The sequence below is a fragment of the Bidens hawaiensis genome, unplaced genomic scaffold, assembly GCF_021521415.1.
Source record: "Bidens hawaiensis isolate Kalapana, Puna unplaced genomic scaffold, B.hawaiensis_p1.1 tig00019922_1, whole genome shotgun sequence".
NCBI classification, from domain to species: domain Eukaryota; kingdom Viridiplantae; phylum Streptophyta; class Magnoliopsida; order Asterales; family Asteraceae; genus Bidens; species Bidens hawaiensis.
Window position 1 is genome coordinate 141,815 of NW_027493024.1, and position 17,071 is coordinate 158,885.

Here is a 17,071-nt window from a genome sequence, read left to right on the forward strand (position 1 = left end):
ATTAGGTTTTTGCATGACTCAAACGACGGTCATCATCACTGAATAAAAAAAATAATGAGAGCTCAAGAGACGAAAGAAATAATGAGAGCTCAAGAGATGAAAGTGAACAATTTGAAGAACATGTTGAAAAAATACCACTTAGACGGTCAATAAAACCTTCGATTAAGCCTAAGAAATATGGTGATTTGTAATGCTACAAGCTAGAAGACCTACTGAAATTTGTTGGTGAACCAGCAGACTTTAAGGAAGCAAATAACTCTAAAGTTTGGCAAGATGCTATGAACGCTGAACTGATTTCAATTGAAGAAAATGAAACTTGGGAGATATGTGATTTACCTCTCGATGCGAAGGTGGTTGGCTTAAAGTGGGTATTTAAGGTGAACGCAATGGCGGAAATGACCTTGTTTGTTATAGTGATAGTAGTCATGCATCAGATCCAAGTGATGGACAAAGCACAACTAGTATGGTGTTTTATTTTGGCAATGCCTTAATCTCATGGAATTCTCAAAAACAAAAGACCGTTGCCCTTTCATCTTGTGAATCGGAGTTTTTGGTAGCAACTGCAACAACTCAACAGGCAATGCGGTTAAAAGGTTTGTTGAGTGAATTAACAAAAGACAAAAGAAAAACTAGTTTTGCTACGTGTAAACAACAACTCGGCTATACCTCTTATGAAGAACTCCAGTTTTCCATGAAAGAAGTAAACACATAAATACTCAATTCCATTTTATACGAGAATGTGTTTAAAGGGGAGATGTTCATGCCGAGCATATTAGTGGCGAGTTACAAAAGGTAGGCCCATTGACAGAAGCGTTGCCGAGGGTTAAGTTTGAAGAAATGCGGACCCTACTTGGGTTGGTGGACTTGGGAGATGCAAACAAAGATTAAGGGGATGATTGAAAGGTCTAATCTAATCTTTATTGTGGGATGATGAAGAGTTTTAAGTTATTTTTCTTTCAACTTCTACTAGTTATTTTTTTTTTATGATTTCATTTATGTCTAAGTCTTTTTTGTATGCAAGTTTCTAGTACTATAAGTACGTACGAACAAAGAATGTAATGGTGTTATAAAAATACTTAAGTAATCTCTTGTTCTTTAGGTGCCAATTGTTTCTCTCCAAGGTGTTCTCTGTTAGCTCAGCCTGAAAGTTATTGGCCAATTGATCTGTAGATGAAAATCAAAGCGCATACGAGACTGGCCATATTCAACCATGTTATATTCTCATTTAAATAAGGTGGAAAAAATGATGTGTTCATTCAAACAAATAAGAAACCACAATCATGAATTAAAACCTTCTTTGACAGAAATAAACAATATGAACCATTGGGAGAGAATTTTAACTTATCATGAATCATAACTTACTTTATTTAGGCTCGGATTTATTTCGTTTTCACATTAAAACCTTTACATTCGCGACACTTATTTATAGCTTTATCGACATTAAAACCTTTACATTCGCGACACTTATTTATAGCTTTATCGACATGGCCGGCTGGAGGGTGGCGCCGGTCGGACCGTCGGACGGGGCACGCAATTTTTAGGGGCCAAAACTTTTTGTATTTATATTTTTTATATATGCATTTAAAAATACAAAACTTAGATAATATAAATTGGTCTTTACCATCTTAAAATTATTGGACCCAAAATTTTTTTTTTATTCATAATCTATTTAAGCAAGTTTAAATTATTGGGCCCAAACTAAAACTAAAAACTACAAAAATTAAATAAAAACCCGATGCAAAATAAAAGAAAAGACGGTCGATTGAAATTTCTCTTTTGTTCCTTCCTTCTTTACGAATGCTGAACAACGACCAACCTAGACGACCACCACTGTTGGTTCATTGTTAACCACCAGGCTCCTCCATGGTTGACCAAGCTTGCCACCAAGGACCAAGCTATTTATTTTTCTAATGTTAGGAGAGTTTCACAAATCATTGGTTAATCGTTAGTTATTACGGTATTTTTTTTAATAATATATTTTACAATTTTTATTGTTATAACATTAAGCCTCGCTTAAAAAAATTAGCTTATATATTTTTCTTTACTCGTTAAGGCTATGGGCCTTTTTATTTCGGCTCGACCGAGGTATTCAAATCCTCGGAGACGGCCCTGTTTATCGACTTGGACTTGAGAGCGGACATATCAACAACAAACACTTACAAGTGAGTTGTTTGTAAGATGTTGCTATGGAGATCCTCGAACATTTGTTTTACGATGCGTACAATGCCCAAAAGCTAAAATTCAGAAGATCATATCACAAGGTATTTGCATTTATGATTTTATAACCTTTATAAACCGAGAATGATAATAAAAGCATTCGTTTATATTTGATTCAAACCATATATAAAACACTATAAATCAAACGGACTAAAAGGTGTATAAACAACAGGCACCTTTGACATTGTTGTGTTCACGGTGACAACACTTGGTGCAACGGTATGTTCGATAGGAACAGGATTAACCTGCAAGACCTTTTCAGGCACAAACTTGTCACCATCGACCTTAGCCAACACCTCAAAATGCATTTTAATCGATTCAGGTTTCGTTCGCCACTCGGGCAGCTGCCCGAATTCAGAGATATCCCCGGTCAACTTCCTCTCAACCTTAAATCCCATCTTAACAAACGTATGAGCCGACACATCTGCTTTCAATAACTTAAAAGACCCCTTTTTACTTGCTTTTGAACCCAAAACCGAACCGAGCAACTTTTCTAAACCGAGTAAGTTTGAGTGGGACCCGTTGACCGATGTAACGGGCCAGAACGTGGTGAAACGGTCCGGGGTGAGGAGTGTCGGGGCTTCTCCTTGAAGATCAATAGTCAAGAGTGCGGTTTTCGAAACCAAGGATAATTGAACGAGACCTGGAGCAAGGCGTTTAAGTTTGAGCTTGTTTTTGGAAGCGGGTGATGATGGGGTCGGGGATGTGAGAGATGTGGGGCCCACGATACGAAGTGAGAGAAGTTGAGTTTGGGTGGTGGAAGCGTGTCGTAGACGTTCGGCTAGGGTTAAAAGACCGGACGCGAACCCGTTTTGAGTCTTGTTTAATGGAAGCGGAAGCTCGACTGGGTGGCGTAAGCTGACTGACCTCGCACCCTTGACAGTAACAACCGCACCCTCTGATAATATTACTTTCCTTAACTCACCAGCATCAACATCATGCTGCATGTCATTAATAACACAATTTAATATTTTAAACATTAAGAAACATATACTATAAAAAGATAATGAACTTACTGGTAAAGAAAGTCTCATATCTTTGCCATCTTGAATCCATAGTTCCATAGGGCCTGCAAGCTGAAACGGAGCCAAAACAGGTAACCTTTCGGTTGTGGCTTTCTTCTTAACGAGCCCATTATCGTCACCTGTGATTCTTGCTTGATCCTCTACTTGAAAAATAGGTAAATCCACATACTCCCATTTATGCACATCTTCCAAAAGCTTAAAGGGGAGAACTTTATCATCAATTTCTACGTCAAACTCGTAAGCCACCGATCGACCCACTAACGCGTCTCTTGAATCAAAACCAGATACTTTAAGCTCATCTGATTGAAGCCCTAATCCTTTGACAATAGCTTCCTTCAAATCCTATAACACACAACAGAACTAAAAGAATTAGAGAACCCCAACAACTTCAGATACACAAAAGATACTCAATCTTGATCATAATACTACCGACACAAAGCTAATGTTTGGGCGCGCGTGTTCAAAGTGATTACTTCAGTTTAAATAAGCAGTGTCGAAAGACTCGTATAATCATTTAAAGCTAGGTAATCCAAATATTCAATGTTCTTATAATCTTGTTCAAACAACTCTCCTAATTTAATCATTTCAACTAATGTAACATAATATTAATAATCATCAGTTTTACCTTAACAACCATAATCACAATAACTTTTATTTTATTTTTTTCAAAATCTTCCTTATTTTCGATAAAAAGGAACCAATTATAATATAGAGGCAAGTAAGCAGGTTTGAATGGCAAAACCGATCCTACAGAAAGAAAGCTATGGTACTGTGCACGGCCGCTTAACATTTTCAGGACCACACACATCAGCTTCGGGGGCAAGGGACCCAAACGTATAAAAGGCAAAAACGTCAACTATCGGTTTAAATCAAAGTCTAAAATTTTGATCAATATCTAATTTGATTGTTTCTCAAATTTTCTAGGGTTTCATCTGTTTTCTAATAAAAAATCAAATAACTAAAGATCGAGACCTAATTGATGGGATCGGAATTAAAATTTAAAACCACCGAGAATGATATGTATCTGATCCAATTGGATTTGGTGGAATGAATGAGTCACTCACCGCGATGGCTTTAGGATGGCGTGGATTGACGTCAGCCGTGGAGATGAGAGCATTTGAACCCAGCAGAAATTGAAGTATGATAGCCAATAAACAGACACAATTAGAAACCTTAACCGCCATTGATGGGATGATCCAATTGATATGAGAATTTGGTGAATTGATTTGAATTTGAGATGTTTTTAGGGAGGTGGGTATTACTGAGAATATGGAGGTAATAAACGGGACTAACGGTGGTGAATGACGTGGAACAAGTGATTTTATTGGTACACGTGGAAGAAGAAACATGATGATGATGATAATGTTTTGTTGGTTAGTCAATTGGTCGGACACGTCCAATCTCTCAACTTTTTTTACAGCAAAGTTTTTTATTTTTTATCTATCAATTTTACACCATCTCTCAAATACTGTTACCATTTGATTGTACTTTTACCACTAGTTCTCGCTACTTTTACTTGTAAATAATAGAATTATAACTCGTTTTATTTTTTCTCACTTTTTTTTTCATTTGTCGCCCAAATAACTAACCTAAGAGATAACTTCTTAATCAAGTACTATCTGAACTTGAGTTGAAAAAGGTGAACAAGTTTAATTGGTACTTGAACCCTAGAGAAAGCATGCCAAGCTGTGTTGGCTCGGGTTTATAAATAAGCTACGCCCGAGTTTAAAATTTCAAGGCCCATTTATTACTTATGAATTTTGCTTGTATATATACGAGTTCTTATTTTAAGGGTCCATCTTTAATAGTCACACATGGAATTCCATCTGCGGACCAGAACTGTAATGAATTCTAGAATAAATAAATTATCATATAAATAGCCTTTATATTTGTTTGTGTTTTATAAGCAATAATTTAATAATATATATATTTTTACTATGAGAATATTGAAATAATGCTAAAACTTAGTTGATCTTTCATGGACTTATGTTTTTTGTTTTGTTTCTTTACTACAATTAAGTGATTAACTCACACACCCTATAGTTTGCTCCTAAATCTGCAACTTTGTTCATGATGAGACAATAACCCTCAACCAATTCGGGAAAAACACCATTATGTAATAAAGCCCTTTGGTACTTATGATTGTCATATATGCATTGCCAATATGGCTATGTTAAACAAGCACCCGTCCTGGTAAAGGTAGGTTGTCAATAAGTATAAACATGTAGGACATAATGTGTTGATAGGTCTTAACAATTTAACTTACTGTTTAGAAGTTCATTAATATGCTTAACACTGCACTTAAGCATTCAAATTTACTAATTTAGACTAAACGGGATAACTGAACCTTATCTATACATCTAACCTGACAAAGATTCATTTCAACCGTCACGTGTCAAGTCATAACTGATGGTCACATGAATCACTCTACGCCCCTCGGATGAAATAGGGTGCACAATCTGCACCATGCGACTATGCAATCATTGCTTTCTTAATAACACAACATTTATCCTATTAATGATGCTTTAATGATTAAATCAGCCTTTAACAAGTTTGTGGGTACCATGTACCCTCAGGCATTCTATTATGTATTCCTTTCTTGTTTAACTAAAAACATAATCCAAGAACACAATAAACATCGTTACAACTGGTAAATAAGATTTGCCACTGATTTAGATACAAAACCACAATGATTATACCATAAATGACCCAAAACGCAATCTAAGTAACTTACGTTGAAAAGACCAAATTACCTTGATACGTCATGTAAAAGTAAATTAACCAAGGCATGTACACGTGCGCGATGCATGCGCTGTGTACCCACTATTCTTTGAAATATGCTTATCATTTGGGATGCAAACATATCTCAAAAGACAAAAACACAACCCACTAGATACTCCAAAGGCCTTTAAAACACTATTTACAAATAACTGACTGATAAAGTCCTTGTGTGTCCATTTATAAACCATATATAAAAAAAATATGAGATAATAAAGAAAAAGAAGTTGAACAAGAAAGCCTACTTATGTACAGCAAGAGGATTTGTTAAAAAGGTCAACAAAGTCAACTATAAAAAAGAGCCGCGCTTTTTAATCTTCACATGAATTGTTTGAGACCCAAGTGTAGATTCCTTACCAAATCCTTCACTGTCATAGTCAAATCTTTATCCATCTGTGAAAAATAAAACATGGGTTTCAATTAAATCACATCAAAACACAAACTCAGGATATAAAATCAAAAAGTCAAATCTTTACCCGGGCAGTGACAGTGATATGAAGCATGGAATTGGCAAAGATAACAGCATTGCTGTTGATCACAGTTACGTTTAGCTTCTCTATTTCAGCTAATGTTTTTTCTAAAAAACCTGTTTTATTCTCACAATGGATTCTTATTAAAACATCGTTGCCTATAAACCGCGCTTTGATTTCAGGATATTGTTCTGAACAACATGAGATAATCTCATCTGATGAAGACATCTCAAATCTTTTAGATTCTAGGTTTGGTGTCTTCGAGGTTTGCTCCTCAAGTGTTTTCACTTTCTCTTTTAAGGTTTTCATGTACTCGATCGCATCTCCAAGAACAGTTGCCTTATCCATCTGTCAGTCATAACATGAAATTTATGAGAAAAAAATGCATATTCATGATTCATCCAAGAAAGGCTAAGCCTGGTGTGACTAAAAACTAAATGTCTTATATACCCTTTATGGAAACCGAAAGCTATATCATATATGATCTTGCAACAAGGGTAATAAAGTAGCTAGGGCTGTTCATGTGTCGGTTTTGATTTCATACTAAGCAAAAACTGAAAATTCAGTTTTTTAGTGTTTGATAACTCTTCGGTTTCAGTTTTACCATTTGGGCTTGATAATTTGAGGCCTAAAGAAAATAGTCCAAAATAACGAACTCGAAACTTCGAGCCTAAAATCTATTTGTTAACTAATGCTTAACTCATTATAACACATCTAAACTTAAAACTTTTGGGCTACACCATTTATCAATTTCTTGTAAATGACTTAAAATCGGTTTTTTGGCTCGTTGCGGTTTTTTGGTTTATGGCTGATAGCAAAACCAACCGAAGAATCGGCATTAAAAATAAACATAAAACCAAACACTCGGTACTTTATTGGGTTCGGTTATTCCGGTTACGGTTTGATTATTACAGTTTCCTGCACAGAGGAAACAGGTAACTTTTAACTGAAATTTTGCAGCATTGGTCAGTTTATGATGAATCTTCTTATATAGAAACTTTAAATAACAATGATGGCATTAGAGATGATTTTATCAGATTTTAAAGAGTGGTATGTAATCAAGAAAGTAATAAAAACATCATTTTTTTTACCTTCTTGAGGTTAGGGAGTAGAGCAGAGAGTGCTATGAACTTCTCGCTGAGTTTCTCTCTCCTCTTTCTCTCAGTCAATATATGATCTTGATACGGAGCAACACTTCTACTAGTATTCTTTGCAGATGTCGCATTTGCACCGCCACTTCCACCTTCAAAATCATTGCTAAAAACATAACAATTTTGGTTTCCAGATTGTGAAGTTGATAAGTTATTGCAATCACTTCCATAATTCATATTCTGATTCACCAACAAGGGATCACCAGTGTATGTTTTGAGCTGTTTAGCGGGCCTCGAAGACTGTTCCATAACAGGATCATAATATCCAAACAAAAAGTGTTTGTCCTCTTCAACTGCTGTCATTGAAGCGAGGTGATTGTTAACCGAATTGACCGGCCACTGGAAATTAAAACATGAATCCTCCTCCATTGCAGACGATTATAGTAACGAAAAGAAACCCGAATCGTGGCAAACCGACTCTCTTAGGCAATTTCACAAACACCTGGTGTGCAAACTGACCAACACAAAAAAGAACTTCAAACCCCACCACAGAAAGACGATGTTATTGAACCCTGTGAAGGTTTATGATGAGAACCCAATACAATAAAAAGATGAGAGCTTTATGATGTTTGAAGTGGTTTTATAATTTATACTAAACCTGCCATCCACATTACACCTAAACCTGGGACCTGCACGTTTGCATCGAATATTATATTAAAATGAAAGGGTGGTTGATTAATAATATGTGGAAATCGGATTCTAATGTCGTAGAGTACAGGGTGTAAGGTAAGTAAGCCACCAAGAATGTCTCCCACCGACCTTAAACAATACTCCACAATCACCGGGAAGGAAGGAACTCACTTTGTCGTTTTTCATACACACAATAATAATAATAATAATGCATAACGATATTCTCAAATAAAAAAATATAAAACGATAATACGAACCGAAATAATTGAACCCAAACAAATGCAGACGCTTTGGTTTTATATTTTCATAAAAACCAAGCCTTACAAAAGTCGACGGTTTGGTTTTATATTTTCGTAAAACCCAAACCGAATTTATGGATTTTCATTTTTTATATTGGATTTGAATTAATTTATAAGAATTTAATAAATAGTGTTATCTAAATATTTTAATCTAAATATATAACAATAAATTAAAAATTAGCTAACAAAAATATTAAGGCCCCAATTTATTATTTTGGGCCAAACTTTTTTTCGGCAAAAAAGTTTTAGCTCAAAATTCAAATGGTAAAAACCTAAACCAAATGGTTATCAAAACTTGAAAACTAAATTCTCGGTTTTTGGTCTAGTTTCAGCTCAAAACCAACAACCTATCTATACCTATACTATACTCTAAAATGTTGTCTCACTTGTCGATAATAATTTATCCCAGCAATTTAACTTGTGATACTTCTAACTTATATATTTACACTAATTCTTTCTACAAGTATGATAGGTTGCTTCATTTAGCTCGTAATCATCACCAGTAGTGAAACTGAGTAGAAATCAAATTTAAATTTATGATTATTATGTGAGTGGAATTGCCCTTGACAACAAAAGTAAAAGTGGGATTGCTATTGGCAACAAAAGTAAAAGTTCAAGGTATTATTATATATAATTTCAGGCATAGCCTACTTATGCAACAATTAAGCTTGATTGATTAGTTTTATCATATCAACAAGATAACATGCCACAACCAAATCTTGAACCAAAAATAACAATGAGTCATGTCTTGGTTTTTCTATGTAGACAAGAAGGATAATGTTGTACAAATAATTTTTGCATCCCAAACAATAAAGTTTCCAACAAGAATCTATAAAACACCCCTGCAGACTGCATCTCAGTTTCTTTTTAAAATGTCAAAATACGATGCAGGCTGCTTCGTCTCCACACGCAGTACCTGAAAACAAACAAAGGTATTTAAACTTTCAAACAAAATCATAAATCAAATTTAAGAAAAACAAAATATTTTCTGTAAATACCTCAAACGCAGCAGCCAAACGCAATATTGTAGCTTCGCCCCATGGACGGCCTATAATCTGCAATCCTATTGGAAGCCCTTGCTTATCATAACCAACCTAGACATTATTCGAGTTTTTTTAAAAAACTAATTACTACAAATAAGATCAAATGATTTTTGGTTATTAGTTATAAAATGAAACAATATTTACAGGAATAGTAATAGCTGGAAGCCCAAGAAGATTTGCAGCTATGATAAAACGCATCAGATTGCCTGAAATTCACCATAGAAAGTCATCAGATTGCATGAAGACAGTCAACATCAGTTTTGACTTTTTGCTGGTCAACTCACCTGTCACTTTTATATCTGACTCGCCCATCTTAAGTGCACTTTTGGTTATTACAGGAGCTGTCATGCTAAAAAGTATAAACTAAACTGTTAAACTTCATGATGACAAATAAGATATTTTAACATTAGATTTATCAAAAAATATACTGACACATTAAAAAATTACCCGGTGGTTGGAGTAACAATGACATCAACATTCTCGAAAATCTCCATGTGATAGTACATAAGCCTGCGCCTACAATCATATAAACACATTTAATATTAATGCAAATAAATTTATAAGATAAAATTTTCAGCTGTTACAATAAATCAGTGACCCCACCTGAGACGTTGGGCAGCAACATAATCTGAAGCCGAGAAGGAATTAAAAAGTGCAAAATTAATGCGTGAGTCCAAAGTAAGTCTTCCACCCTTTCTACAATCAGTTAAATTATTAATAAGCCACTGGAATTATTTTTATATAATATAAATAGGCATACCCATCCTGAAGATCAGGAGATAATGAGGTTGCTGCTTCAGAACCAATTGATACAACGTGTGCGGTTCGCATCTCGTCAAGCTCAGGTATCACGATCTCTGATACCTTCAACCACAAATATATAAATAATAAGACATAAATACAAATATAAAATAGCTTATATGTTACATACTTACTTTGCAACCATGAGTTTCTGAAAACGCACTAAGCGCGTCTTCACATCTATTTGAGATATCAGATGAGAAAACATCATTAAACCACTGCACAACAGTTTACAGAGTGAGTACGTATGTCCACTAAACGTTTATAAATGTAGACTAGATATATATAGTGGGGCCCACCTCAGTGTACTTTCCGAACCGCAACGATCCTAGAATATCGGAATTCTCATGTGATGATAAATCAGGCAAACAAGGGACAGACTGCAGAAAAAAAAACATATTAATTCAGAATATAGAGAAGTTTCATTACTTTAGTTGTAAAATAACTGAAAACTGTGAATCGATCAAGAAAAACATATTAAGCTTACTGGATGCAGACTGATTTTGTCAGAAGGAGATGATCCTAAGATTGCTGCATATCTGATGATGATGATGATGATGATGATGATGATGATGATGATAATAACAAAATAATAATAATAATAATAATAATAATAATAATAAACAATATTCAATGTAAAGGGTGAATATAAACGAATACATACACGATTATGATATCTTCAACACTGGATGCAAGTGGACCTATAATTCCTACAGTCCCTCCATCACATAAAGAAGTGCAGAATATGAACAAATAAACTACTTGTTAAGATGACCATTTGACCATTGACCACAAAAAAGTCAACCAAATTGAATTACCCTCTAATATCTGTACGCCCATATGTCGTTTTCAATCCCACGACACCACAAAGAGAAGAAGGAATACGAACCGAACCTGAAATTTTAAATTAACTTTTATCACAAATCAAGTATTAAAAACTATTGTTCAAATGCTACTATGACATATATACAACATTACAAATTACAACCTCCACCATCTGTTCCCAGTGCAGCTGAACATATTCCTGAAGCTACAATAGCTGCGGGCCCTGATGAAGATCCACCCGTGTATCTTTCCAGATCATGTGGATTTCTAGCAGTTCTGTCAGGGAAATATCTATATTAGTATCCGTCTGTTTGGTCGGCATATGTTTGACTATTGATTGTATATTATAAAACTTACCCATAGTTTGGATTATTTCCAGTTGTTCCCATGCCTAATTCATGCATATTGGCTTTTCCAACTAATATTGCCCCACAACTTCTTAACCTTGATACAGAAACTGCATCTTTTTTAACTTCTCTTACCTCGTGTAACCATGTTGTTGCACCTGTTTATTGGAAACTTTATATATTGATGATTAATGAAATAATGAAGAATATTTAGATAAGTTAAAAGCCGGATGTGTGTAATATACCGTTAGATGGATGAGGATAGCAATCTATGTCATCCTTTACTGCCACAAAGATACCATCTGATATTGACAACGGCTTTCCTGCATGACCCAAGAAACAATATGATATCAAGTGTGCACGAAACCGAAGTAACCGAACAGTAACCAGAATAACCGACAAAAACAAACTGATATAACCAAACCCAATAAAAAATCGACAATTTGGTTTTGTGTTTCCTAAGACCGATTGGAATGAATTGGGCTGAAAAAATCGATTTTAAGTCATTTATAAGAAAGTAATAAATGGTGTGTAACTGATAGAACCCCTAAACCTAAACAATAAATTAAAGGATAGTTGACCCGATTCGAGATGGGTTAGTCTCCGGTTAGCCGATTCGAGATGGCAATTCTCCAAATACAAGGTTAATAAACCCAAATATTTTTAATACATAAACATCGATGATCCATCAACTAAAACACAAACGTATAAATAGACCTAATTGTAGTAATTATTGAAGCGGTTACTTAGACCATTCGATTTTCTTTCTCTCTTGATCTTCCTTGAACCCTTCAGCTCCCTTGGATCCGAACAGGTTCGTATCAATACTTTCGGCCCGAAAATTCGACTTGTCCTCAAGTCGGAAATTCGATAATAGTTGTGCCAAGCGATCATCCATTCAATTGAAGTCGCACATGTTTCACAGGCCCGCTTCATAGAACATGGCATATTACTGTCACTCCTGTTTGGATTTGAAAGCCAAGCGATTAGCCATTCGGTTGTAGGTTTACCGACTTTCTGGACCCCGCGACTGTTTAGAACTGAATGAAGTTGAATATCGGTTTCCCAATCTTTGATAATCGGTGGGGAGGAACTTATAAATGTTGTTGGGACTCGAACCCATGTGTGTTTCAACATGGCTACATGGAAAACCTGATGAATCCGGGACTGATCCATCTTTGGAATGATGTGATTAGGACCAAAAAACCCGGTTGACAGTTTTTCAAGACATCTATGGGGCTGAATTTGTGGAAAGTCCACATCCGCAACCTCAAAAGTCAGTTCATGATGCTTTAGATATGCTTGAGTTTTTATCTGATTTATTTCCAAATCTTCTCTGACCTTCAATTAAATACCACCTCTCTTCAATTGAACACCCTGCTCAGATAGATTTCTGTCATCACTAGGGCTATCACCTGAGACTTCCTCTCTAACCAGATATGGTATTTCTCGAGATTCCAAATTGGTATGCAACAATTTCACGGGATCTTGAGCTTTTTCCCAATCTTCAATCTTTAACTGAACAACAAAATCATGCTCAGATTGATCTTCGTCAGCAGTAGTGCTGTCGTCGTTAGGAGTTTCTTTGTTGACCAGATCTTGATTGTTGCACAGGAGGGGTGTTCCAAACATCACAGATTTGATTTCTGCAACATCACCTTTCAATTGTGAGACTATGGCATCGAGCTTAGTGGCGATGGCTGCCAATTGAGCGGCAATTTGATCAGATGTTAAACTACTACCATCACTACCTTCCTTCTGGTTATTCCGGGCCTGCACCATCGTGTTTCCCGGCAATGGAACCAAATGATAGAACCCCTAAACCTAAACAATAAATTAAAGGATAGTTGACCCGATTCGAGATGGAAATTCTCCAAATACAAGGTTAATAAACCCAAATATTTTTAATACATAAACATCGATGATCCATCAACTAAAACACAAACGTATAAATAGACCTAATTGTAGTAATTATTGAAGCGGTTACTTAGACCATTCAACTTTCTTTATCTCTTGATCTTCCTTGAACCCTTCAGCTCCCTTGGATCCGAACGGGTTTGTATCAGTAACCCAAAATAATTAGGTCCAAAAGTGTAATAATAAATTAATCATTAATTAACAAAATATTTTAGGCCCATAAGTTTCAAGCCCAAATTCATTATTTTTGGCCATTTTTTGGGGCCAAAATTTTCAAGCCCAAATGGTAAACCAAAATAAGCGAATCGTAACCGGAATAACCAACATAACTGAACCCTATAAAAAACTGAAAGTTTGGTTGGGGCAATTTCATAGAATAGTAACCAACTTTCAAAAGTGTTCCAATTAGGTCACTCAACTTTAAAAAGTGTTCCAATTAAGTCACTCAACTTTCGTGTTTGATTAAATTAAAGGTTTTAACATGTTTTATAGCATTTTTTTTTTTGTTTCACATAGGAAATGTTTTTATCTTTTTTTTGAAGTTGACGCTGAGTGGCGACGTGAATTTTATTTTTTATTTTAAAACTTTAATATAATTAACGTTTTTTAATTTTTTTAAAATTTAACTACATATATTGCAAATTCTGACCCCCACATCTTATCCTCCATTTCTTTCTTGACACACAAAAAAATCGGTGAGACTTTATTTGAAGATTTAGTGACCTGATTTGGGGAAAATATGCATCAGTGACCTAATTGGAACACTTTTGAAAGTTGGTTACTATTGTATGACATTTTCCCTTTTTTTTTAAAAAAAAACAACTTTTCGGTTTGGTTTCGTTTTTGCATCAACCAAAAACTGAAAAGACTGAACTGAACTGAAAAAAACCAGTTTTAAGTAATTTATAAGAAAGTAATAAATGGCGTAACCCAAAAAGTTCAGGTAATCATTAACTGAAAAAACAATTTAGGCCCAAAATCTTCAAGCCCGAATGGTAAGCCGGAAAAACCGAAACCGGACCGAACCCATTGTGAAAACGAAAAAAAAACAAAGCCAAATGGTTTTCAAAAGCCCAAAAATTGGTTTATAGCAACTCGTATGTTGCATTTTCATCTCAATGGGTCAAATGCGTAATATTTTAATAAAGAAACCCTACAATGAAAATAGGTGAAATAATAATTTCAATATGGAATGAAATTTACCTTCTTCAAACCGTTGCGTGGAAGCTGCTGCTTGCTTTCTAACATCTTCAGGATCAAACGAAATCAATAAAGGTGTCGGGGGTTTCTTATTGCTGAACTCTTCAATTGCAGAGATGACATGTTCTGCCACCTGTTAAAAGAAATATAATAACCTTTTATCAGAACAAAATGGAACAAAATATGCGTTGACTTTAGTTGACCTACACTTGATGGGGTTGCAAGCCCGTGTCTGTAAGAATATGCATAATCCCGAATTTTCCAGTATCGAAATGGACTCGATTCAGAACTGTGATTGCTGTCTGAATCATAATGAGGAAGACATTTCACGGCTGAGTCAACTCGGTCTTCAGCTTTTCCATCTTCTTTGAGAAAAACCACCCCGGGTTCTGGTTCTAAGATCATTAACCAAAGAATGGATAGATTATGTGATTAGTGTGTGTTTAAGCAACCGCTTGACATCCACTTTAATGAGTTAAAACAAACGAAAGTTAAACCTTGAGGAGGGAACTCAGGCCTGAACATTGGTGGTTCTGGTATCACAGTATCTCTCAGCATCTGTTTCATTAATATCCAATGTAAGTAAAAATGCACGCACGCAAGCATATTAGAATTAGAACACACCTGATCTATATTATTCTGTTTCTTCAACTGAGTCATGATTAAAGAACCAAGTAAGGGCATTTCAACCAACTTTACAAATAACTTCAGCCATAACCCGCTTATATAAGGAGCTGCAACAAACACATCAATTTAAACCAACCCGTTTTGACCCGAACCAAAATAACCCTTTTTTGAATCAACCCGTTTGCCAGTCCTAAAAATGAAAGTAATACAAATAAAATAAAAATGACCTTCAATATCTGCAGGATCATACTTGACAGTAGTGAAATCAACTTCAGTAACCGGTAACATAGCTCTTTTCTTCCCCATCTTCACTTAGGCATTTCATCAAACATCAGGCGTGCATCTTTCAGTTGTATGCAAATTTAAACATGAAAAACTTACAATGGTACCGATAATTCAGAGGAAAGTGAACTTAGGATCTTATGTTGATGATGGTGATCGGTGACATTGAATACTTGGATTGTGTAGGATGGATTTTTTGGTGGTTGTCAAGGCTTATAATTATATTATTACTACGGCTGATTGATAACGACGTCGTTTAATTGATTCGGGCGGCAGCTGCACCCACTCTTTGACTCTATTGATTTTTCTAACAATTACAGAGCAGAAGCTTGTTAGATGGTAATTTTCTTTTTTTTTTTCTTTTTTGTGTTTTGAATGGCTGCATTGTATTAACAAAGACGAACTAGCAACTACTAGTCCCCGACAACAAAAACAAGAAGCTTACATGTTTAGCATATCAAATTTATACAAACTATTTCAATTGATTATAATTTTCTTCGATCTTGAAACCACCCAAAGGTAACTTTGTATTTTTATGTTTTCCACAATTTAAGTAGGGCAGGTGTTTACTCCATTAAAGATCTTGTCGTTCCTTGCTCTCCAAATACACCTAAGTGTGACTCGAAAGATGGCTTGAATTAACATTATACGTCTTCTATCCCGGGCCAAGTTAGATTGATAATCCAGCATGTCGTGGAGAAGGCAAAAAAAGGTGGAAGCTTACACCAATAAGCTATATGTTGCCACACCAGGTCCGTCTTCAACCAGCAAATCAACAAATGGTTCACTGTTTCATCAAGATCAAGACAAAAAGGGCATATCGTACTCCACGTGTGCACATTCCTTCTCAAGAGAGCCATTTTTGCCACGATTCTTTGAAATTGGCTTTCCATTCGAACACGTTTACCTTGATCGGGACCCAATTGTTCCACTCGTATGGGCTCGAATCGTTTACCAGATTGATTCTCTAATAATCTTCGTGTTGATCTCACTGAAAATAGGTGATTCGCATCCACCGACCAAAACCAATAATCTTCCATGTTCGTGATACAAATCGATTGGAGTAAAGAATGACACTCTTGTATCTCGCTTCTGTCAATGTTAGTAGGAGTTCTAATCCAACTCAAGTCCCACACAAGCAAGTCTCCATTCCTTTTAAAACAATCTGTCACCTTACTTCCTTTATGCATAACAATAGTGACAAGAGCCAAAAACCTGCATTTTAAAGGGACCGCACCTAACCATGTATCCATCCAGAACCGAATTCTTTGTTCGTTCCCAATAACACCGCGGATGAAATGATGCAGGTTTATATTGTAATCGGTAAAGCTCGTTATTGCAATTGCCGCCCAAGAGAGGGTGATCTAAATTTTAGATGATGTACTTTTAACTTGTTAAATCTTACTTAACTTTTTCTTTATTTTCTTCTTTTATTCAGTATTAAGCTTTCGAAGTTTCG

The 17,071-nt window shown here is 35.4% G+C and overlaps 3 protein-coding genes across 3 annotated transcripts; all 3 read right to left on the bottom strand.

Annotated features, from left to right (window-relative positions):
* Nucleotides 1-2,251: 2,251 nt before the first annotated feature.
* Nucleotides 2,252-4,439, bottom strand: LOC143559462 (protein TUNICAMYCIN INDUCED 1-like). Its single transcript, XM_077048037.1, has 3 exons — nucleotides 4,307-4,439; nucleotides 3,234-3,584; nucleotides 2,252-3,158 (listed from the first exon to the last, which is right to left on the bottom strand). Exons 1-3 carry the CDS (start codon nucleotides 4,424-4,426, stop codon nucleotides 2,352-2,354), a joined length of 1,278 nt encoding a protein of 425 aa, XP_076904152.1. The 5' UTR covers nucleotides 4,427-4,439; the 3' UTR covers nucleotides 2,252-2,351.
* A 1,823-nt stretch (nucleotides 4,440-6,262) lies between these two features.
* Nucleotides 6,263-8,010, bottom strand: LOC143559480 (transcription factor bHLH19-like). Its single transcript, XM_077048049.1, has 3 exons — nucleotides 7,582-8,010; nucleotides 6,497-6,838; nucleotides 6,263-6,413 (listed from the first exon to the last, which is right to left on the bottom strand). Exons 1-3 carry the CDS (start codon nucleotides 8,008-8,010, stop codon nucleotides 6,339-6,341), a joined length of 846 nt encoding a protein of 281 aa, XP_076904164.1. The 3' UTR covers nucleotides 6,263-6,338.
* Nucleotides 8,011-9,221: 1,211 nt separating this feature from the next.
* LOC143559474 (fatty acid amide hydrolase-like) lies at nucleotides 9,222-15,679 on the bottom strand. Its single transcript, XM_077048046.1, has 20 exons — nucleotides 15,558-15,679; nucleotides 15,328-15,437; nucleotides 15,201-15,261; nucleotides 14,911-15,098; nucleotides 14,707-14,836; nucleotides 11,832-11,909; nucleotides 11,597-11,744; nucleotides 11,403-11,515; nucleotides 11,233-11,308; nucleotides 11,079-11,150; nucleotides 10,902-10,953; nucleotides 10,714-10,794; nucleotides 10,549-10,632; nucleotides 10,374-10,477; nucleotides 10,217-10,309; nucleotides 10,061-10,129; nucleotides 9,898-9,962; nucleotides 9,758-9,819; nucleotides 9,569-9,664; nucleotides 9,222-9,486 (listed from the first exon to the last, which is right to left on the bottom strand). Exons 1-20 carry the CDS (start codon nucleotides 15,634-15,636, stop codon nucleotides 9,427-9,429), a joined length of 1,821 nt encoding a protein of 606 aa, XP_076904161.1. The 5' UTR covers nucleotides 15,637-15,679; the 3' UTR covers nucleotides 9,222-9,426.
* Nucleotides 15,680-17,071: the final 1,392 nt, after the last annotated feature.

Bases quoted from the DNA above. Each gene is read 5' to 3' on its own strand.
- LOC143559462 (XM_077048037.1), bottom strand. From the start codon at position 4,426: ATGGCGGTTAAGGTTTCTAATTGTGTCTGTTTATTGGCTATCATACTT. The intron at 3,585-4,306 runs GTGAGTGACTCA...TGTGTGTTATAG, and splicing joins GCCATCCTAAAGCCATCGCG to GATTTGAAGGAAGCTATTGT. The intron at 3,159-3,233 runs GTAAGTTCATTA...AATGACATGCAG, and splicing joins ATATGAGACTTTCTTTACCA to CATGATGTTGATGCTGGTGA.
- LOC143559480 (XM_077048049.1), bottom strand. From the start codon at position 8,010: ATGGAGGAGGATTCATGTTTTAATTTCCAGTGGCCGGTCAATTCGGTT. The intron at 6,839-7,581 runs GTAAAAAAAATG...TATGACTGACAG, and splicing joins TACTCCCTAACCTCAAGAAG to ATGGATAAGGCAACTGTTCT. The intron at 6,414-6,496 runs GTAAAGATTTGA...TATTTTTCACAG, and splicing joins ATATCACTGTCACTGCCCGG to ATGGATAAAGATTTGACTAT.
- LOC143559474 (XM_077048046.1), bottom strand. From the start codon at position 15,636: ATGGGGAAGAAAAGAGCTATGTTACCGGTTACTGAAGTTGATTTCACT. The intron at 14,837-14,910 runs GTAGGTCAACTA...TTCTTTTAACAG, and splicing joins GGCTTGCAACCCCATCAAGT to GTGGCAGAACATGTCATCTC. The intron at 10,954-11,078 runs GTATGTATTCGT...CATCATCATCAG, and splicing joins GTTGAAGATATCATAATCGT to ATATGCAGCAATCTTAGGAT.